The sequence below is a fragment of the Lepisosteus oculatus genome, chromosome 1 (genome assembly GCF_040954835.1).
Source record: "Lepisosteus oculatus isolate fLepOcu1 chromosome 1, fLepOcu1.hap2, whole genome shotgun sequence".
NCBI lineage: Eukaryota > Metazoa > Chordata > Actinopteri > Semionotiformes > Lepisosteidae > Lepisosteus > Lepisosteus oculatus.
In genome coordinates, this window is record NC_090696.1 from 58,800,278 (window position 1) to 58,824,775 (window position 24,498).

At 39.1% G+C, this 24,498-nt stretch overlaps 1 protein-coding gene across 2 annotated transcripts in view; it reads left to right on the forward strand.

Annotated features, from left to right (window-relative positions):
• The first annotated feature begins 17,783 nt into the window (after positions 1-17,783).
• The window catches only part of sh3gl2a (SH3 domain containing GRB2 like 2a, endophilin A1), a 96,776-nt gene continuing 90,061 nt past the window's right edge, over positions 17,784-24,498 (forward strand). For both annotated transcript variants that reach the window (XM_015345275.2, XM_015345276.2), the window contains exon 1: positions 17,784-17,991. In XM_015345275.2, the coding sequence (XP_015200761.1) occupies positions 17,947-17,991 (45 nt within the window). In that variant the 5' untranslated portion in view covers positions 17,784-17,946. The remainder of the gene's footprint in view (positions 17,992-24,498) is intronic.

The window sequence follows — 24,498 nt, forward strand, 5'->3', positions numbered from 1 at the left end:
TAATAAGACATAAGGGAGTACTGGGTTTGACTCACCTACTGTACCTGAAAGACTGGCAGCATAGCCATGAGGATAGACTGTCCAAAGCCCCCTCAATATTGTCAAGAGAGAGCTAGAATCCCTGCAAGGGTGCACAGGGGTAATGGGAGGAACATAGAGAAGATAAGATAAGATTTTATTGTCCCCTGAAGGAAATTTTTATGGACACCCAGCACTCCTGTACATTTAAATAGAATGCAAAAAAAGAGAGAGAAAAGAAAAACATTGCACATCATTCTATTGCACATGTAAAGTATAACACATAACAACATGTAACATTTATAACACATCACAAAACATATTGCACTCAAGTGGGTTGTAAGAGTCAAAATTGTGTTTATCCTTGACATTTGCATTGACAGCTTGAATGGATAGTGGAATAAAGGAATGTTTGTATCTGTTTGGGAACCCTAAAACGTTTGCCAGAAGGAAGAAGTTGATAAGCAAAGGCAAGTCCTGGGTGCAAGACGTACTGTACTGTATATCAAAAACGAGTGGAAGTGTGCAAGGTTAGGACTGAACCTTCCTCCTGAGCTTCTGTTAGGAATTCAATTTTTTAGACCAGCAAGTTGGGACAGTGGAAGAGTCACAACATTGTTACAAATTATACCTAAATTACTAAATTTTAAAAAAAACACCAGTTGAACTCAATATACAGTAGTTAAACTGTGTCGGACATTATAATGCATATATACAGTACATTATAATGGATAAACTGGCAGTGTAGAATGAAATCTGCTGGATAGAGGGTCTCTAGGAGCAGGGTTGTGGACAGTTTGTCTACATATTCCTCCAGATATCTGTTTTAAAAGGTTTCCAAATAAAATCACTAACATCAAACCATGGTTTGTTGACTATGACCAACCTGGTTTTACACACTACAAAGCAAACTTTTCAGTGCTTGGGAGTACAGTGGGGTGGATTAGTGCTGTAGCCTCACAGTTCTTGGGTGTTGGGCATTGACTAGAGGTCCTTCTGTGTGGAGTTTCCTTCCGTAGTCCAACAACGTGCTATCTGGGCAGCTCAACATCTCTACGTTGTCCACTATGTGTCTGACCTGCGATGGACTGGTGTCCCATTCAGAGTGTATCCTGCTTTGCTCCAGCTGTCTCCTGGGTTAGAATTACCACGATACTGTACTGTATAAGCAGTTATTGAAAAAAGCTGGGTTATTTTTAGTCAGATTTTATTCTTCTAAAAAAAATGGTTGATATATTTTTTTCTGAGACTGCAAAGATCTTATTTAGAACAGAGATGGAGCGTTAAATTAATGGTTACAAGAAAATATTATAGCTTCAGTCTTGCTTATTATCAGACCTGGCAAAGGCTCTACTAGCAATAATTGCTTAAGTATAAACCAGCAATGCATTTGAATAACTGGCAAACCTGTTTAACACCAAAGCGGAAGTATTATAGATTTACAATAGATGTGTTTGAAGCTGAAGTCTTGAACTATAAATCTGTATTCAGTCTACTATTTACAGACACTGTACTGGAGTTTAAATGTCGTTCTGCATATACTAGTCTGTGAAGGTGTTATTTATGCTACATGTGTAAAATCTCACTACATATTTAATTAAACTTTTTTTAGCTCAACACTTCTTCTATTGTCAATTCACACTAATTGTACTATAAAATCTTTGGAGACTTCTTATTTTGAAGTAAAGCAAGACCAAGCTTCAGTTTGTTCAGTATTAATAAATGATTTAAATTCAGACACATTTTTAAAACTCTATCTTTGATATTCTATTTCCAATTATTACCCAATTCCTTATTTAAGAAAAACAATATACAGTACAGAAAACTATTTCCTCTTTGAATAGGGAAGTTTTGACATAAAGAAAAAAAATACAGGAGAATAAATAAATAAATTAAGAGGAAAAAAATAAGAAAACATCAAAAGTATTCTAATGTGCTGCTGACGAAAAGCCTCAAGAAATGTCCTTATATACAAATACAAAGGAACAAGTAATAGGTTTATTCCATGCTGAAAAGAGAAGAAAGAAAACATAACATTTCAGCCATGGGTCCTTCTTCAGGTGTGAGACAGACAGGGCAGTAAGCAAAGGTAAAGTAGCAGGAGAACAAAAGATGGGAGAAAGCAGGAGTGGGAGGTGGGAGCAGGGGACAGCCAAAGTGGCCAATCAGGTAGTGTAAAGTCAGGATAGGTGAAGTGAAATGTGAAATGAACCCTACAATGAATAGAGAGATGTCATTGAGAGAAGGGGGAAGGTGTGATCCTAGTTGCAGGATAAATACTGTATAAATAATACTGCCATTTAACAATGCAGTTAATGCTCTTGGTTTACCTACAGTAATTCACTAAGACTGTGCTACCTAGGTTTTCTTCTGCTGAACAGTTTCCTCCATAAGGCTGTGAAGCAACCCCTCCCACACCATCTCTCCTGATCTTCTTCAGGGGGAGGGGGCAGAGGAGGGCTTGGTGCTGATGACAGGGGCAGGCCAGGCTCTGGGTCTGTCTCAGTGAGGGGGGGAGGGGCAGGGATTTCAGGGGGAGCTGGGATATCAGAGATCAGTGGAGGAAGGGGATCAAGAGATGGTGGTGGGCTGGGCTCAGGAGCTGCCTCAATGAAGAGGGAAGAGGAAGGAATTTGACAGTAGAGTATTTGAATTTGAGTAGAGAAATTAAGGATCAGAGGAGGCAGGGAAGGGCGTGTCTCCAGAGAGAGAGGTGGGATGCTCTCTGGAATGAGCTCAGGGCACAGGGAAATAGGGATTTTACAGGGAGTAGAGAAATCAAGGATAAGAGGAGACAGAGATGGGTTGAGTTCTGGGATGGGTTCAGTGAGGAGGAAGAGGGAAGAATTTCACAGGGAGCCTCAAAATCAAAGTGTGGGGGAGGCAGAGGAGGGCACATGGGGTGTCCAGGTGGTGAGCTGGACGCTGAGGGAGGAGGCAGCTGGTCATTGGATTCCAGAAGAAGTCATTGTAGACAACTGACCAGTCCTCTGGGGTCTGTGGTTCAGTAGTATTCTACACACATGTGAAAGGAGACACACTTCCATCACTGTGGGACATGCAGCTCATACAAAGGTGAGAGCAGTAAGAATAAAGCTCTCAGTAAATAGAAGCAGGTGGTTGAACAAGTGGGCTGTGAAATCCTGGAGGGACAGAAACTCCCGTAACAACCAGACATCAAGGGATGAGAATGAAGACAAGTAAGATTGAACCACATAGTGTTGATCTCCAGAATTGTTGTTACAGTATAATAATGGGTTTCAGACTTGTAACTGGAAGGTTGTGGGTTCAAATTCCACATGGGACACTTCTGTTCTACACCTGGCTGCTTTGTAAATCTTTGTCAGTTAAATTTATAATAATCTCAGAAACACAGCAGCGATTTTGGTGTATCAAAGATATTCTCTTCACCGTAATGTTTAATTCTCAATATCCAATCAGGAGGAAAGGGGCATTAAGGTGTGTAAAATACTTAAAATGTTTTGAATGTTTTCAAAAAAAGAAACATACTCATATACTTCATTTGTCTCAGCCGAAGAAAATGTATCATTAAAACTGTACTAATACTCAAGAAACTGGTGAAGACAGTTGTGATCATCACACTTCTTACTCCACCATCACTGGTTGTAGTTGAAAATAAAGTTCAGGGAAAAGTCAAAGGCCATGGTGAAAACGGAAGAAACAACCTACTTCAAAGCCGGTTTTGAGGCAAAGTTGCCTAAACTCTTAGTAAAGATAGTTTTCAAATATTTTGTTATGGTGTTTCTATGCAGAACAGTTTCTGTTTGGAAAAAAATAGAATTAGTCCGAGCGTCCTAATTTCCACTTCACGTTCCACTGTTTTGCGTGTTGTAATGTTTTAAGAATTAATTTATTTTTGCTTGATCGTGCAATCTGAAATCGCCAACCGCTTATTTTACTTCTCCGTTCACAAAACGTGGACCATCAATATCCCCACCTGTGGAGGACGAGGGAATTAATTACAGGATTGTCAATTTTGCCTACTTGTTAAGTTGTGAAGACTGCTAGTGAGTTGGTCTAGGCTTGTCTTTGTGGATTCTATTATGCATGTGATTTGCGGTTTCTTCATTTGTAATTGTACCTAGTGTTATTTTTTAATACTAAGAGAAAAGAATAAAACATGAAAATGATACATAATCATATTGTAGCGCTTTTGGGTTCACGTGGGTATGCGCCCTCGCCACTGCCACCTCAGGTCGGCCCCCCACCGCTGGATACCAGGCCTCCGGCGTCACTCAACAGTGACCCAGCCAGCTGAGCTAAAGGGAGATCTCCCATCAGCCTGGCGGCTGATGTCCCTGCTATTCAAAGGGAAGGGCGGTGATGTCACCGTGCTGGCAAGCCGGCTCTAACAACCTGTAATGTAGGCCATATGCGTTACACTCTCCCCCACTTAATTCGCCGTCCTCGGCAAAGGGCTATCCCATCCCACTCTCACACCAATGTAGGCTCTCGGGTTCACATGGGTATGCACCCTCGCCACTGCCACCTCAGGTCAGCCCCCCCCTTGCTGGGGACTCAAACCCAGGCCTCCGACGTCACCAAACATGGAACCAGCCGGCTGGGCTAAAGGGAGATCTCCCCTCAGCCCGGCAGCTGAGGTCCCTGCTATTCAAAGGGAAGGGCGGTGACGTCACCGCGCTGGTGCGCCGCGCCAGCTCGAACAACCTGCAATGTCAGCCGTATTCGTTACAATATAAAAACAGTTTTATAAACAAACACGTGCATGCTACATATCATTCACAACCTGAAGATTCTTCACAAAGGACAACGTTTTTTTCTTCCTGGTTTATGTACATGAACTGCGCTGCCACTAATGTGGAAGTACTTTATACACCGTTCGTGGTGCTGATCCAAATTTTCAAGGGGCTTTATCGACAAGACCAGTGAATTACAGTGTAGCAATAATAATAAAATAATAAAAATAACCTGTTTTCTTTATGATTTATAAACATTACAACATTAGAATAATGACCAGCACGATGTACAGTATGCAGAAGAAAAAGCAATCCATTATAAGAATATTTCATCAGAATCACTTGACATGAAATGTGCTATACATACAGTATACCTGTACATACACATTATGTAACAGTCTAAAGAAAAACATATAGACTTTAATTAGAATAAATAACATACAGTACTATAATTTGGGTGACTCAATGTCCCTCAGGCTGTGACGAGATCACATACTGTACATGCGACCTCTTTCCTGTCACAAGAATGTGCAGATTGAGGGCAGACTTATTGCTCAGAGATGCATTACTGAAGTCCAACACTCACACAGTTTTACCATTCCAGTAAGCTAATATAGAGCCAATAATTAAGTAAACTGGAAGGATTATAGAGTGTTTTAGTAAAATTTTAGTCTTAACCCGCTTGGCTGGTCTTGATGAGGCCTGAATTGTTCCTGATCTGAGTGCAATAGAACATGTGTAAGCATCTCAAAACAATTTCTTCAGAGGCTTAATGCTTACAGAGCACATATCCAATTATAAATTAGCAATATTTTCACTTTTGACAGTGTGTCACATAACACACTTAAAGATAATCATTGTTCTTTGGTCTGTATTTTTTCACATTTGTGGGGATATATTTCTGTAATTAACATATTGACAATATCCATTAGACCCCCATATTATATTCTTTACACTTAGTGTAGATACTAGGAAGCAATTATTCCCTGCTAAAATGGTGTTAACAGAGTATTCCTATGAAGTGTGATCTGCTATCCTTCCATCATCTCCCTTCCTCCTGGAGTTTCTGGGAGGTGACTAGCTTGAGGCAGTTCTGTGCCTGCAATGCAGTACTGAGCACAATGCTGACCAGCTTAGAGAAATCTGATGAACCCACTAAAAATTATTACAAAATACAGTCTGCAGATTTTGAGAAATTATTACTTTGGCTATTTATTGGTTTGCAAACAACCTTTATGTATCTGTCCATATATTGATTTAATTTTTCAATTAAGGGACTAGAAGGGAGAAGAATCTTTATACTGTAAAATTACCATATATTAAAGAATCATAATTTAAACTGATACCTAAACTGTTTCAGGGTTTTCAAAATATGTTATATAGCAGGGACATATGAAATTTTCTAGGCAGTGGCTTGCTAAGGTTGGAGACTCCTGGTCTATTCATTCCTGTTTGCTGCATACAGATCCAGTACTACTCACTTAAAATCATTCATGTACAATCATGGTTTTCTGGCTATGAATACTGGATCAAATGAAATGTTGAGCGATATGTGGAGGGAGGTTTCCGATTCCTCTTGTTATTTATGCTTAAAGGTACCTTATTATTTAAACCACTAAAACAGTGGTTCTGAACCTGGGGTGAACACACTGCTTGGGGATGTGAGATAGTATCTTTTCTGGGGGTGTGAGACAGTCTAGATTCTTTTAGAAGGTCAATCATCAAAAAGACAAGTTAAGCACAGGCATGTAAATACAGCTACTGTACCATGTTTCATTAAATCTAAGCATTTTGAGGTCAACTTAAAAAAGTGTGTATTTTTTTCTTTATTTTTTACTGCAAAATAGATGTATATATTATTCTATATCTTTCATTCTACATGAATGAAACATTCTATATTCTATGATAACTGTGTGTTTTAAGTTTAAAGAATTGAATGACAATGATTTTTGATAGGAGGCGCAAAAACATATTTTAAGAACCAAGGGGATACAGGCTGCAATAAAGTTTAAGAACCACTCATCTAAAACTTTTTTTTTCTGAATTTTATAAATGTATTAGACTGACACAATCTTAGCTCCAAATCTTGTTTTATAGGAACGTGGACATTTCACAGGACCTGCTGGCAATATTTATCACTGTGTTAGTAATTGCTAACAACAGTTGACAGTATAGTTTTTAATATATGTCTGTTGATTTACTGAAATTTTTATGGACTGTAAAAGTAACCTGTCCTGGATAAGCATGGTGATATGATGATTAGTGCTGTTGGCACATAGCATTTGAGCTTTAGGCCTTATTCTGCTATAGAAGTCCCTCTGTATGGAGTTTGCATGTTCTTTCTATGACCATGTGGGTTTTGCTATCTAGGTTGTGTGTGTGACTCGGCAATGAACTGGTGTTTTTCCTCCAGACTGCATCCTGAATTGCTCCAGTCTTCTCCTGGTTAAGGCTCTGACCCGCCATAATCGTGTATGACTATTGAAGTTATTCAAAATGGATCAATTATTATTAATGGCAAATTTCCTGATGCAGAAAGAAAGCAGTCTCCAGAGATGGAGAAGTAATGGGTACAATATGCACCACAAGAAGACATGCCTCCCGGCTTCTCCTTGAGACTAACCAAAATGATCCCATCAGGATTTAAAGCAGAGAATAAGAACAAGTATTCTAAAGTATGAACTGCCCGACATAAAATTGTAACAATCAATGCTTTTTTGCCCTTACTCAACTGAATCACCTGAAATAAATTACTATTGTGACATTTCTGGTAGTTGATCACTACCTTTAAAACATTCGTTAATCATTATTTTTTAAAATTGTTTCATCAGCTTCTGTATCATTCTGGAATATACTAATGAAAATCCTGTGTGTTTCAATGTGTACTTTCTTCTTGATGACTGACTTTGCAGCATGTACAGTATTTCTAATAATATTCCAGACTGATCTGGTTTACACTTACACGCTCAAAACAGAAATTACCTCATTTGTAAAACAGCCTCCAACAACTGCATAATAAAAAGTAGGAACATGAAGGAACATATACTTAATGACATATTTAGTGATATTGTTTTTTTTACATTTGTTTGGAAAATCAATTCTATCTTTAATTGAGTGTACTAAAGTGGATAGTTTGTGTGATTGTAGTAATCAGCACTGTCATTTTTCTTGTGCATTCTTCCTACAATGTAGGAAGCAGTAGTTTTTGTTGCTTTTATAATGTCTCTCAATATATAATGTTCAATATATTATTACTTAGTATTGACACTGCGTGCTCTCAATGTTTTAATAATAAAATTGGATGTTTTAGCTTTACTGGTCTAGTATTATCCACTTAAATAATGACTCGTCAAATAAAATCTATTGAGAGTTCTTAAAGACCGTTTTACACATTGTTCAGAATTACATTTTCTTTTCAATTTCAGTAATGCAGTAATATACTGTACATGTAAAATATACGTGTTTTCAAAATGACAAGAACTTCAAGTGAAACTAATGCGCACATCTCTTACAGTATTATGCAGTTTCATCCAGGTGGATTCTGCACATTGGTGGTGGTGGAGTGGAGTTCCCATTACCTGTAAAGCGCTTTGAATGGATTGTCCAGAAAAGCGCTATATAAGTGTAAGCAATTATTATTATTATTATTATTATTATTATTATTATTATTATTAATTAGTATAAGTGATCAAGTGGCAGTTGTTGTTGTTCAAACTACATTTCCCTAGAGACCTGTGAGGCATGACCTTACGTCACAGTCACGTGACCCCTTAAGTAGCAACAGATGGTCAGTTAGGAAGCTAAGGTTTTTAGTTGGCTGTTAACCTCGCAGGAGGGAAGAGGTGATCTTCTATTATGCGCAACGCTGGAGCAAGACTGGAGAAGGATGACCAAATGACTCACTGTGGAAGAGAGAGAGTGATACATATACTTTATATAAATGTATAAGTAATATTGGAATTACAAATAATAGTCCATCAGATGGCTCTACCCCATTTTCCTAAGTTGTAGGAGTCACCCGGCTGCTATACTGTAGGTCTGGCACCAGAAAGAGAAGGAGAAAACTGTTAAGAACTGGGGAGCTTGAAAACATTTGAAGACAGCTAGCGTAAGAGTAGGATGTCGGATCGGTAGTGTAATGTTCTGTGCAACCAGACTTTAATATATATAGTTAATTGTTCCACACCCTCCTCCATGTCATTCTTTGCTTCATGTGAGGATACAACAGTGTCCATGAAGTGTTGTAAGTTTTTGGATTGGATTTTTATGCAGGTAAACAGCTTTGCTATGCAGGTATTCACAGGGAGGATGATTGGAGAAGAAGTGTAACTAGAGCTCAAACAAGAGCTAAGGTTTTGGTTTAATTGCTGTGTTCTCGCATTGTAAAAAATGGAGATCTATTGCATTTCCGTTTTCTTTCTGTTTACTGACATCAGTCTAAAGACTGTTGCGACAGAACATGTGAAAGACGCGGAATAGTTCGTGGTTTTGGAGAACAGCGCCCTCTAGTGCCTATTTGGTGACCATCCAAGTTTTTTTAATGGAAAAAATGCTGGACTTGGAGATGAATGATTCCAGTACTACATACTGGCAGGTCGACGTGGGAGCTAAATAACAGGCTCAGTGAACATTATACTGGACTTCTTGAAGGCATCAAGGCATGAGGTGTTTCAGAAGTGTGAACTTTCTATTTAAGATGTCTTCAATTCATGGCACACATGGTTTGTGTGATGCACAGGAGAGCCTGGGAGAAGAAACAGAGGCCCGTTTGTGGAATATGCATGTCCTTATGAGAAGGAGGGGAAATAAGATCTAAACCAGGTCACCATGGTGATGCCCGAGATCCTGGAAATCCCCTGCAGAAGAGAAGAAAAAAACTATATGTTGGTCTGCTTAGGCAAATAAACTGCTCTCAGGTTTAGAGCATACAGGAAGGAGACAGTCCTTTCCTCAAGATATTGTGGAACAGGGGAAAGAGCAAATAGTGCCAGAGCAAATGAAATGAGAGTGGATATGGAGTTGTGCTATGAATGTGTACCCTGGAAGGGCAGTTCAAAGATTGGGCCATCAGCTAGAGTTGAACAAATTGCTTCAAGAACACATCAGATTGGCTAAGGTGTTGATTGAGAGAAGCAAGGCTCTGTAGGCTGACAAGCTACAGAGAGAGAGAGGCTGGAGAATAAAGACTTTTGAGTGGTTGAATGGATCAATCAGCTGCTATTCAGCTAGATGAAAGTGAACATTGCACCTGTGTCTAAAGTGAGGAGTTAAGAAAGATGTAAAGCAGCGACAGTTTACAGGTGCAGTACAGCAAGCGGTAACTTCCCTCATTGAGCTACAGCAAAGAGTGTCTTGCACAGGGATGGAGAGTTCTCAGTCCTAGGCTCTGTCAGGTTGTTGCTGAGAAGAGACAGCTGTGGAGGCCAGCTCCAGGAAAGTAGAGGGAAGAGAACCAAGCTGGGATTCTCCAACTTGAAAGATGAATCCCAGAGGCAGGGATACAGAGGGAGGAGTTTCACGGGGAGCCACAAAATCAAAGTGTGGGGGAGGCAGAGGAGGACAGATGGGGTGTCCAGGTGGAGAGCTGGATGCTGAGGGAGGGGGCAGCTGGTCATTGGATTCCACAAGAAGTCATTGTAGACAACTTACCAGTCCTCTGGGGTCTGTGGTCGAGTAGTGCTCTTCACACGCGTGAAAGGAGGTAAACACCTACTGTATCACTGTGGGACATGCAGCAGTGAGAGCAGTAAGAATAAAGCTCCCAGTAAATAGAAGCAGGTCAATGAAGAAAATGGCTGTGAAATCCCATGAAAAGAATCCAAAGTCATAATCTTGGTGTGGAAGACTTGGAAGCAATTGGAGAACGGGCATCTGCTAAATAAACGAATGCAAAGTCAAATTGGCTTGTGCTCAGAATGATGGCTTAGAGCAGCAGCTGATAGGGTGGCATACAGAGAAGAAGGAAGCTTTTTCTTCAGATCCCCATGAATGTGGAGTAAAATAATTGATTGCAAGAATTCAAGCAGACAAGGCTGGACAGCCAAATATCGTTAATCTAAAACTGTGGCACTGCTTAAGGACCTGGCAGCAGAGTCTAAGCAAGCTTGAAGTGGGTAAATGAGATGGCAACTCTTTATTGTGTTTTGGTCCAGTGCACCTGAGGGAGATGGGAGGTGTAGCTCACCCAGTTGTGGTTTTGCCTTAATCAAATAGCAGACACGAAGGCCACACAGGAGCAGCTAGCCCTGGTCAAGGAAATGGCAGGAACCTGCAGGGAATTTCAGGACATGAAGAGGGCCAAGCCCTGAGGGAAGAGACATTGTCATGCTCATAAGCCCCTCCTCTTAAAGATGCTCCAGCCCTTCCTTGTTTTATACTCATCTCCCACACCTGCCTTCGGTTCCAGACACCCGTTGCTATAAAAGCCAGACGTTCCTCCCAATCTGGGCTCAGCTTTGGACGATGGACGCCCGGAAGCCCACCTATCCGTGAGTCCAGGAGCGACTCGATAGCACATGCTTCATCACAGCGTCCTGACCTACTGAGTCTGGGATTAGGGAACGTCTGATCCAGTGACCCCCCTTTTATTCCCCGTCCCTCCGCCAGATCCCACTCCGGCTTTTAACTCTGTTTGTCTGTCAGGATGGATTACCAAATTATCGATAACAGTGTAGAAATTCTCAGTGATTACAAGTGATTTCAATTGTTGTGACACCATTTATGAGGCCAAAAGCGATTCTTAGGAAACTCAACTATTTTAACACTTTTCTATGTTTTTAAGTCATTTATTTATAATTCATTTATCACTTGTTAGTTTGGCAGCATCCATAAGGTTAATGGTGATAGGATGGAAAAAATAGGGAAAATAAGTATCAGAATAATTGGGGCAAATTAAATTAACTTAAATATCTTCTACAAACAAAAGCTTGAAAAGACATCCAAGAGCATTATGGATTATGTGTCTCACCCCCTCCACTGTGAATTTACAACCAACTGGAAGACACCTATACTGTATGTCCCCGGGTGTAAAAGTAATAGACTTAGGAAATCTTTTCATCCTTGCTGCAATATCTCTCTCAAACACCTGTAACACAGGTGTACCATCTTCCTTACTGCTAATGGCTTCCTTGTTTTATTTGATAAAATTCTAATTGAATTAAAAAAATATAAATTAGTTATTAAGAATATGTTACTAGTCTGTTTTAAAAGTAAAGTAACTGCTATATATTCATATATACACATTTATAAACAATATGTAAATACCTGAAGAACAATTTAAATATTACAATTAGAATAAATAATGTACTGTTATTTGATGACCATTCTTCATCCCTTAGGCTGTGACAGGAGATCACATACTGGTATGCCGCTGAAATCTTTTATTATGAAAATACCTCTGGTGCTCAGCAGTGCATTCAAGTCCTTGAGCTGATTGGAGTCCTAGAATAGCTGATTTTCCAGCAGGACAACAGAAACCACACAGTGCTAGGATACAATGGCATGACTTTTTGTTTAAAAAAAAAAGCAATGACTAAGTCTTACTTTGGCCAGCTTTATTTCTGACCCAAGTCCAAATGAATGTTCATGGGACCAGCTTGTGAATGCTATCAGCAGCAGATAACCGTAACTGGCCAAACGTCATCAGCTGACTGCTGCTGCACAAGAAGAGTGGTAGGACAAATCACAGCACTCTGTACAGGGGTGATGAGGTTTGTGTCAGCAATGTCAGGATTGCTTTATTACTTACAAAGGTCATATCCAATACCAAGTCTGCAATATTTTAATTTAAGGCAGTGTCACTTTTCCCACTAAAAAGTAATCATTGCTCTTTGACCTGTATTTGTTTTTTTTACTTTTCAGGATTAAGCTTATGATTAATATATTTCATTATATCCACTGAACGTCCGTACTGAGGTTCCTTTGTGTTCCAGTATGTTTAGAGTGTGCCTCCTTTCACATGTATGAAGAGTATTACTGAACCACAGACCCCAGAGGACTAGTCAGTTGATTACGATGACTTCTTGCAGAATCCAATAACCAGCTATCCTCTCCCTCAGCGTCCAGCTCCCAGCTCACCACCTGGACACCCCATCTGCCTCCCCCACACTTTCATTCTGTGGTTCTCTGTGAAACTCCTCCCTCTTTCCTCCTCACTGAACTTATTCCAGAGCTCAACCCATCTCTGTCTCCTCTTGATTTCCTCTTTGATGTCTCTGCTCCTTGACAAATTCCTTCCTCTTCGCTCCTCATTGAGGCAGCTCCTGAGCCCAGCCCATCACCATCGCTAGATCCCCTTCCTCCGCTGATCTCTGATATCCCAGCTCCCCCTGAAATCCCTGCCTCTCCCCCCTCACTAATGCAGACCCAGAGCCTGGCCTGCCCCTGTCATCAGCACCATGCCCTCCTCTGCCCCCTCCCCCTGAAGAAGATCAGGAGAGATGGTGTGGGAGGGGTTGCTTCACAGCCTTATGGAGGAAACTGTTCAGCAGAAGGAAACCTAGGGAGCAGAGTCTTAGTGAATTACCGTAGTAAACCAAGGGCATTACTTTACATTCTGTTAAATAGCAATATTATTTGTATATTTGTTTCTCTGTGTTAAAGTCTTAACTTTTCCTTTATCATTGTTTTTAGGTATTTTGAAGGACAATTCTGAGGCATTTTCTCAACAACATACTAGAATAGTCTAGAGCACACTAGAAGCTCTTAATTTATTTGCTTTCTTCTGTATTTTTTTTGTAGATGAGGACTTGCGTAATAAAAGAATAAATATGTTTCAGTATAATTGTTTTTCTTAAAGGAGGAACTTGATAATTCCTATAAAAATAGAATACCAACAACATGAGCATTCTTTCCACTTGATGTTTTTGAGAGTTTTCAAAACATGGTGGAATTTCACCCATTTATTAAGGTAATACTGGACTTCTGAACAAACTGAAACTTGGTCTTGGATTACTTCAAAATAAGAATGCTCAATTAATTTACAGTACAATTCGTGTAAATTAATAATACAAGAAGTGTAAAGCTATAAAATGCTCAATTAAAAACATAGTGAGTTATTACACATGTAGTATAAATAAGACCTTCACAGACCAGTATATACTGAGAGACATTAAAACTCATATACTGTCTCTGCTAATAAAAAATAAGAGTCCTGCTTTGGTGTATAACAGTGTGTTCTAGTTTTTATTTTCTACATCTGTCTAAATCTCTTTTTTTCTCTGAGCTAGATAACAGAACTAAAAGTAATCCATCCAATCGGGGGCATAGTAGAGTAACCCTGCATGGTCAGACATTTAGTGAAGCTACAGTATGTAGCATGTTGTTTTCACTATGGGAATGAACCAGTACCAAGTAGAACATGTACACTCCACACAGAAGGACATCTTGTCAGAACTGAAACCAGAACTGAGGAAGTTCGATGTAGTAGCACTAATCATCATATTACCATGTTTCTGAGTACTACTGTAAATAGTTTGCTTTTTAGTATGTAAAACATTACAGCTCTCCTGTGTAAATCATGCATGAAAACAGTTTGGCCATGAACTGTTGCTAGCAATCACGAATGATAAGTTTTATCAGCCACCCCATCAGATGTGCAGGTTCCTAGAAAACATTAATTGGAGTGTTGTGTTGAGATTGTTGTTGATCAAGTGTTGTGACATTCAGAAAAACTTTTTTAGGTGAACGGTTTCATCTGAAGCCCTTTAAGGGGAACTGCAAGGCTATTTTTATATTTCGGGATTAGAAAGAATCAGCTAAACGTTTTAAAGGATTGTTATTTTATATTTCTTCTAATTGATTCATCAGAGCTCTCCAAGTTGGTCAGTACTGCATTGCACGAGCAGAGCTGCCTCCAGAAACTTACCTGCTGGAAACCACTGGAAGAAGAGAGATGATAGCAGGGTCACACTTAGCAAGAACACTCCGCTAACACCATTTTAGCAGGGAAGAATTGTCTCCCAACAAAAGCACAAAAGAACCTCAATATCGAAGTCTAATGGATATAACCAGATATTTTAATAAATAAATTATAGGAATCTAGACAAAAAACAAGGAATCATGATAAATGTAAATAAAAACAAAATGTGTCAATGTCAAAAATTAAACTTTTTTACAGAATGGGATATGACCTGCTCTTACTTACCCTATATGAATTTTCTTGACCAATTAGAAACTAGAGCAGTACATTTCAAGAGTGCCTTGGTCAGCCTTGATAAAAATGGCTGATTGTTCATTCAGTGATTACAAAAATAGTAATAATATCAGGGATAAAACACACTGATGCTAACATTTGTTAGCCTAAGTTAAAATCATTCATGTTTTCAAAGACAAGTAGATAGTGAAGTTACTTTGTCAAATGTGTTTGGAATAAATTCTTAAAACTACTAATGTGAACATGGAATTTTTACTCATCTGGTGAGGCTTGTCAATGTATCTTGTAAAGAGGTTTTTAAAATCCTACTGATAGACAAAACTGGGCTCAGTTCAATGTAGCTATGTTCAATCTCTTTCCTGTGGTGCAGGGAAATAGTGTTACTTAGCTTTGTGCTCAGCATTGCTCCTCTAGGAAAAAGTATCCACCTAATGTCACGCTGAGCTTAGCTTTCTAACAGTTCGTGCTCAAGGTCTGTCTCTGTTCCAGTTGAATGATTCAGATTGGCTAGCTGTTCACAAAATTTCCCTTGAATTAAAGTTAATTTTCTTGACTTGGACAATAGCATTCACGTAACTTTTTCTTTTTGAATTAAAAGAGGAGCAAGAAAGAGACAAAGTGAATGAAGTTCTTGGCATTACAATACCTTAAAGTGAGTAGTGATGGGTTGTGATGTCACCAGGTCCAGTTTTCTCATTGATAGGTCATCTTTTGGATGACTAACTGGTCTCCACTTCAGGCTTCAACTCAGATAAGTCACACCCCTGGTGTTCCAGATTGAAAGGAGCCATGATGGCTTGATGGTCAAAATGGACCCATAGTTTGTTTTAGAGTCAGGACATCCTGGTTATCAGAGAGGCGTACCTCAACATGGACTCCTAATGTCTAGAATCGGTGAGGGAGACTGCCAGAGGTTTTCAAAGCAACAGAAAGATTTCTACTAATCTTTTCTAAAACCTACTGTAATAATATGCCCCACTGTTTTATCCCTACGTATGAAACCATAGCTTGCAGTGCTGACACAAAGACCTCATCAGCCTCTGGACAGACTGCTGTGAGATGTTCTGCCATTGATCCTTTGGGCAGTTGACCAGCTAACAAATGGCCAGTTGCTCTTATTTACTACCGATAGCATTCACCTTAGTCCCACATATTCCATTGTATTCAGAGCAGACAAATCTGGCCATGTCAAGAAGTAGACAGTGGTTTCTTAAAGTCATTCCATTGTAACCTAGCACTGTGTGGTTTTCCATCGTTCTGCTGGAAAGTCAGGATTCTGGATGGGCTTATCTGTCTCAAGGACTTTTTAAATGTACAGCTAAGCAGTCAGATAGCTCTGAATCTGCAGGAGCCTGGATTCTAGGATCCCCAAAGGTGTTTATTCAAGTTAACTTAATGGAATTTTTCAGCATCAGCACAAGCCAGAAGACACAGGTGGAAAATACAGAGAGTTGCACTGGAATGTGACAACAGGAAGCTTTCTTAAAGTATTATATACAGCCATGGTGTCAAAGCATAGCATCTTTCCAAAATCAGGTGATGATATTAGATCTGTTAGCTACTGTAACAATTATGAAAAGGGCTAGAATGGCTGAGTAGGTTCCCCTTGTTTGTAACTGTTCTTAGTTCTGAAACTGGGATAATTGATGCTCTTCCGCCAGCAGCCATATCACCCTACAGCTCACAACTGGCAACCCACTGAAGCTAAGCAGGTGTGAGCCTGGTCAGTACCTGAATGGGAGACCTCCTGGGAAAAACTAAGGTTGCTGCTGGAAGATGTGTTAGTGGGGCCAGCATGGGGTGCTCACCCTGTGGTCTATGTGGGTTCTCATGCCCCAGTATAGTGACGGGGTCACTGTACTGTAAAAAGGTGCATTAATTTGGATGAGATGGAAAACTGAGGTCCTGACTCTCTGTGGTCAGTAAAAACCCTGGGCATTTCTCAAAAAGAGTAGGGGTGTAACCCTGGCGTCCTGGCCAAAGTTTCCCATTGGCCCTTACCAATCATGGCCTCCTAATAATCCCCATCTATGAATTGGCTTCATTTCTCTGTTCTCCTCCCCACTGGTAGCTGATGTGTGGTGAGCGTTCTGGTGCACTATGGCTGCAGTCACATCATCCAGGTGGATGCTGCACATTGGTGGTGGTGGAGGGGAGTCCCCATTACCTGTAAAGCGCTTGGAGTGGAATGTCCAGAAAAGCACTATATAAGTGTAAGCAATTATTATTATAAATGGGACAGTGGTTCCCAGAGATACAGGCTGCACTGGCACATATTAAAATATTCACACCTATACTAACCCTATACTAAATATTAATTCTAATGTAACATGGTTCTGGAGGGTTGCATGCTATCGGGTTTATAGGTTACTTCTAATCATTAGTGAGTAAAGGCATGTAAAAGTGGTAATACAGATAAATAATTTAACACTCGATTGCAATACATTGAGTTATTAAGAGCCAATAAGAGTCTGGAGTAATGAAAACCAGGGGACTGAAAATCCAGAATTAGATGGGTAGAATAACCTCTTTTCGTTTATAAACATTATTAACTTCTTATTTGGAAGAAGTTATTAAAGGAGGGAGATAGATATATTTTTATTTCAAAGAGGACACCTTGAATAGGTCTCGTTCAGAAATTACATTCGTTTTATATGATTTTTTTACACACGCGTTATTAATTTTCTTTTCTTCTGGTGCTCTTCATATCATTCGATGGTTATGTAATGCATAACGGTGTCAAGCTTCTTTTGAGCCTTTGCTTAAGCACATATCGTGTATTGTCTAAGGTAATTGCCGTAGTATTTTTAGTTGTTTGTAGTTGCTGTTTCCGCTGTGCCTTTAAGAGGTTGGTTATGGAGCAAGGTGACGTCACTGGCAGGTCACATTAAGAGTGACATTCAATAACCTGATCATAGCATTAGTCAGTCCCCGAGTCTGGAGATCCCGAGGAATTGAGCGCTTCAGCAAGGTCTGAACTGAGCATCTTGAACACTCTGCGACAAGAGCAAGAGTAGAAATCAGAAAACAAAGAACAGCAAACCGCTACATCTGAAAATGTCTGTGGCAGGACTGAAGAAGCAATTCCACAAAGCCACCCAGGTAAGTCTTCCTGTTGTTTATCCTTGGAATCGCAGAGGATGCAATGTTGTGCATTCCTGCAGGACGTGGGAATGCAGTAAGTGTTCTGTTTTGATGGAACACCGAGGAGACCCATTTTGACTCCTTGCTTGTTTTGGTTGCTTGGGTTTATAAATATATTTCTAATTTCCTATTGCACTAAGTCGTGTCTGCAATATATAATGTAGGGCACGTATTTAGACATGAAACCAAAAATTATATATAAAGAGAGCAGCTTTTATACGGCGAATCTGTGCGTTTTCTTCGGTAGCTCAAGGTTTCGAGTCTCAGATTCCATAGTGCTGGGTTATAACTGCAAATGTCTTTCGACAATTCCATTCACATTAGGTTCAGTTTACAAATGTGCTCCATCCCTTGATTTTTTTATCCCTTTTATTTTCCCTCTTTAAATAACATTATTGACTGTAGATGTTATTTAAAGTGTTAAATGTTAAATAAATAACATTATTGACTGTAGATGTAAACATTATTGACATTTTCTAAATATTGTGCATTCAGTACTGAAATATGGTTTTAGTTTTGGTAATGTGAAAATATAAAACATGAAAGAGAAATATAATAGTTTCGGTGCAATGTCATTGGTTTTCACCGAATAAAGATGAATATGCGGGAGACTACCCTTCAGACTGCATTTTTAAGCAGCAAAAATACACCCCCAACACTGAAATATCGTTTCCACTGTGATCAAGAAAAGCACAGACGCTTGTTATTTTATGGTCAAGCAGAATATTGGCTTATTATTATTTCGGTTTAATTCCAATATTTTGCCTTGTATACAACATTTTCTACTGATTTTTCTCCGTACACCAGCTGGTTTGTTATTTATAATAAGTATTGATGACTTATGTAAATAAAACAGTTTCACTGCCTTTCACTTTCACCTTAGCTTGAATTCACTGCTCTAGGTTTCAAAACTGTGCTTTGTGAAGATGACCTTTTGTTGGTCTTTGCTGCGTGAGTACATAATACAAGATGCTGTTGCTGTCCCAACTGAACATTGTTTTAGACATCATGAAACTGGTGCTATTTTATAACAGTACAACCGCGGGGTTTGGATTCCTGGGTTTTAAGTGCAGGTATTAACAAAGAGAAAACAACCACTGTCCTGTGAAAATGTATCCAAGCGTCCCATAACAAAAACTTCAGTAGCGTTATGTGGGTTAAAATAGAACTACAGTATGAGTCAGCGTCAGAGGTAATACAGTATTAGTAAAAAAATAAATGTGCATGATGTACAGTAACTGTTTTTGGTGCGTTCTTGTGTGCGCTGGGATATGCTATTTTGAAACTATCGTGATTGTATTTATTTAATTTTGTTCAAAGAAGTATCACAACATCACAACTGACTGTAACTGCGTTGTATAGCGTTACTGAAGCTGGGAACACAACCTCTTGAAATAGGAATTACAGCACAATGCATAGAAAATAATAAAACATCAACTGAAGAGCAGGGCAATATGACTAACAAAAGAGAAGTGACTACATTTTAGGAATTCACAGTAAAAACACTCATTTAAATACAGATGCTTTATATTAGATATCAAGGAGGGTTCTGTTCAGTATGAATTTTTGCTTAAACTCTTAGGGGAAAATCAACCACAAAAAACCTTTCGGTAGCAAACTGTCATCTTTCCCAATACAACAAAACAATCTGATGTTCAAAGCATAATGCTGACAGGTGATCATATTGAGGTTGTATTAATAAAAAAAAAGATAAAATTCCTCCTGTAAAAAACCTATAGAACTATAGCCCAGTACGGTGATCAAGGACACTACAGTTAGCTGTAGGAGATGCCATCCTTCATTGACATTGGTCTGTAAAGATCCCGTGGTACAGCTAGTAAAAACAGGGGTGTTAGCCCTGATTTCCTGACTAGTTTCCATTCTAAGTTTGGATAATGGGCCCTACCTGATAACACCTCAATTTCACACAGCATCCCCAGACTTGCTGTGTAGGGAATGCTGTTGCAGAATGGCTGCCACACTTCTAACTGGTGGGTGCTGCACTTCAGCAGTGAATGGAATCCTTCAGGATGAAAAGTATTGTACACCTGCAAACAATTGTTATTGTTATTGTACTCTTCATACAGTAGACATTATTATTAATAATAATGTTTTTCATTGAAGGGTGGCACAATGGCACAACAGTTAGCATCAATCCAGGGTTAAATCTAGGTCTGTGGTGCTAGATGTGCAGAGTTTGTTTGTTCTCCCCATGTTTTCTTCAGGTGCTCAGTTTCCTCTCACAGTCCAAAGACAAATTGGTAGCTTGACAGGCTTCTGGGAAAACTGGCCGTGGTGTGAGTGTGTGCGTGTACAGTATATGTGTGTGCCCTATGATAGACATCCAGGGTGTTTCCTGTGTTGGACCCGTTGCTTGCTGGGATAGGATCAGCTTTCTTTGTGACCCATTACTGAATCAAGTGGCTAGAAAATGGATGGATGGATTTACAGTGCCTTGCGAAAGTATTCGGCCCCCTTGAACTTTTCAACCTTTTGCCACATTTCAGGCTTCAAACATAAAGATATACATTTTTTATTTTATGTGAAGAATCACCAACAAGTGGGACACAATTGTGAAGTGGAACGAAATCTATTGGATTTTTGAAACTTTTTTAACTAATAAAAAAATGAAAAGTGGGGCGTGCAAAATTATTCGGCCCCCTTGCGTTAATACTTTGTAGAGCCACCTTTTGCTGCGATTACAGCTGCAAGTCGCTTGGGGTATGTCTCTATCAGTTTTGCACATCGAGAGACTGAAATTCTTGCCCATTCTTCCTTGCAAAACAGCTCGAGCTCAGTGAGGTTGGATGGAGAGCGTTTGTGAACAGCAGTTTTCAGCTCTTTCCACAGATTCTCGATTGGATTCAGGTCTGGACTTTGACTTGGCCATTCAAACACCTGGATACGTTTATTTGTGAACCATTCCTTTGTAGATTTTGCTGTATGTTTGGGATCATTGTCTTGTTGGAAGATAAATCTCCGTCCCAGTTTCAGGTCTTTTGCAGACTCCAACAGGTTTTCATCCAGAATGGTCCTGTATTTGGCTGCATCCATCTCCCCCTCAATTTTAACCATCTTCCCTGTCCCTGCTGAAGAAAAGCAGGCCCAAACCATGATGCTGCCACCACCATGTTTGACAGTGGGGATGGTGTGTTGAGGGTGATGAGCTGTGTTGCTTTTACGCCAAACATATCGTTTTGCATTGTGGGCAAAAAGTTCGATTTTGGTTTCATCTGACCAGAGCACCTTCTTCCACATGTTTGGGGTGTCTCCCAGGTGGCTTGTGGCAAACTTTAGACGAGACTTTTTATGGATATCTTTGAGAAATGGCTTTCTTCTTGCCACTCTTCCATAAAGGCCAGATTTGTGCAGTGTAAGACTGATTGTTGTCCTATGGACAGACTCTCCCACCTCAGCTGTAGTTCTCTGCAGTTCATCCAGAGTGATCATGGGCCTCTTGGCTGCATCTCTGATCAGTCTTCTCCTTGTCTGAGCTGAAAGTTTAGAGGGATGGCCAGGTCTTGGTAGATTTGCAGTGGTCTGATACTCCTTCCATTTCAAGATGATCGCTTGCACAGTGCTCCTTGGGATGTTTGAAGCTTGGGAAATCTTTTTGTATCCAAATCCGGCTTTAAACTTCTCCACAACAGTATTACGGACCTGCCTGGTGTGTTCCTTGGTCTTCATGATGCTCTCTGCGCTTTCAACAGAACCTTGAGACTATCACAGAGCAGGTGCATTTATACAGAGACTTGATTACACACAGGTGGATTCTATTTATCACCATCAGTCATTTAGGACAACATTGGATCATTCAGAGATCCTCGCTGAACTTCTGGAGTGAGTTTGCTGCACTGAAAGTAAAGGGGCCGAAAAATTTTGCACGCCCCACTTTTGATTTTTTTATTAGTTAAAAAAGTTTCAAAAATCCAATAGATTTCGTTCCACTTCACAATTGTGTCCCACTTGTTGGTGATTCTTCACATAAAATAAAAAATTTATATCTTTATGTTTGAAGCCTGAAATGTGGCAAAAGGTTGAAAAGTTCAAGGGGGCCGAATACTTTCGCAAGGCACTGTAACTGAAACAAAACAAACACGTTTTAAACATTTCTGTTTAACACTGAATGCAGTTTGGTCTACAGTACTGTATGTGCTTAGACAAAATCTCATTTTAAATCACAGTCTCAATTATATGTTGGTTTTTGAACATATGATTAGAATGTATTTAATTAGCAGGTTTCAGCAGGCAGCGGTTAGACAGTAGGGAAAGAGCTTTTGAAACAAACGCACATGCAATTATGTTTGTTTTAAATTTATTTTATTATCTGTAGTTGTTACAGTACTTGAAGAACCCGCATAGTGTACAGGAGAGTTACAAAGGTATCCGTAACTATTCAAATATGTATCACTGTACCTCATTGACTTTGACTCTGCAGAGCTGCAATTTATTTAAAAATAGCAGTACATTTAAATGTGATTTGCAATTCACATTTTTCTTTATATTCACACTAACATTACAATGGAAAAAGCTACCATGTACAGTAAATGAATGCATTGAAATGCTGACTTGTATTGAAATAAACAAATCCTTTCACTCTGGTACGTCATTTATTTCATGAAAGTAATATTATAAATGAATGAGAAAGAACTATAAAGTCCTTTTCAGATTCTCTCTGGTTAAGGTGTGATGTGAAAGGGAATTGTGGGATATAAATGCTTTGAATGGTCATAAAAAGTAACGATAAAAATACATTTGAATTTAATGAAGAACAAAAAGCAAGCCATATTACAGTCCAGGTGCTGTAGAAGAAATTTCAGTATGTGTTAGTCTACAGCTGTGACAAACTGCTTTTACGGTGTTTTTAAGAGAACTGAATTCCACATGTGCAGTCAAACAAAAGAACAGAAACATTCAAAAATTTGAATCTTAATTTCAGTGTTTATTTGCTCAGCAGATGCTCTTATTTCTGACAGATTTCATACAGGTAGTTTGCAAAAATATACTACAGGTGAGGGCAATGTTTATACAGAAGAACAATTTTATATTTTTTACATTAAAAACAATGCGATTGCAATTACTGTGTCAAAGGTAAGAGATTATATCACTGTGGAATGAAAAATTGTTTTGTAGATTCAGGATAAAGTGCAATAGCAAAGCTGCACAAATTAATTTGTCAGCATTAAAATGACAGTGACTTTGGGTGTACCTGTACTGTTTAATTCTCAAATGGAAGATCACCAACAGGCACTCATCTTTATCAGTCAGCATGATCTGAAAGAGAGTTATATTGGTTTACTTCAGGAACAGCACTTCTCAGATAGCTGCATTTATATATTTCATTTTTAGGTCTCCTTACTTATGGAAGACCTTTTACTCTTTTAAAATATTCAACTATGATTTCATAATTAGAATAACCTGACAACTAAACTCTTACTAGGAAACTGAAAGCCAGTAATTATTTCACGCAACTCCAATTTTAAGCTTTTTAGACAACTCCCAAGTATAAAGTAAACCTCCTAGGATTTATTTGATTCTCAAGTAGAAAATGTATGTGAATTGATGGAACGTTGGCCTATTGTCTTATCAATTAATTTGGAAAAATGGATTAAGTTAAAAAGTCAGAATGTCTATATGTAGAATGTTCATTTTTAATAAAGCATATTTCATATAATAGAACATTATTTATAATGTTCAATATATAAATAATAGTTATATCAATATTCGCTTTAAATCAAGAATGTTCATGATGAAAAACAGAAACAAAAATGATTTTATCATGTTATCCTTATTATTATTTTTCTTGGGTTGCGATGCAGTGGTCAGCATTGATGCCTCACAGCTCTGGGGCCCTGGGTTCAATTCCTGGGGTGATATCTGCATGGAGTTTGTATGTTCTTCCCACAGTTTCATGGCTTTTCTCTGATTGCTCTGGTTTCTTCCCATAATCCAAAGATATACTGGTAGACTAATTGGCTTCTCAGGAAATTATCCCTGGTGTGAGTGAGGGTGTGTTTGTATTTGTGTGTGCCCTGCGCCAAAATTGGCGTCCCATCCTGGTGTCCCATCCATGGTGTATCCTGCCTTGTGCCTGTTGTTTGCCACGACAGGCCCTGGCTCTCCTGCAATCCTGTATTTGATAAAGTGGTTAGAGAATGGATGGATGGATTATTGTTATTATTAACATGTGTAAAAAAATAAGATGCCTAAAAGAATCTTATTTTTCTATACCAGGCCTTAGAATTGTATAGTATTTGAATCTTAAGACACGCCGGCTCAGCTGCACATCAGGTATACTGTAGATCACTTACTGTACAATAATCTAAAAACAAAAGTTTGTCATCACCCTATGTTTTACATGATACTTGTGTTTAATTTATCCTTTTTCTTTGCTGGAAGGGTGTGTGTGGGGGGGTATTTGCAAAGATTCCAGCGGATTACTGTACTGTGCACCCCCTTCTTAAA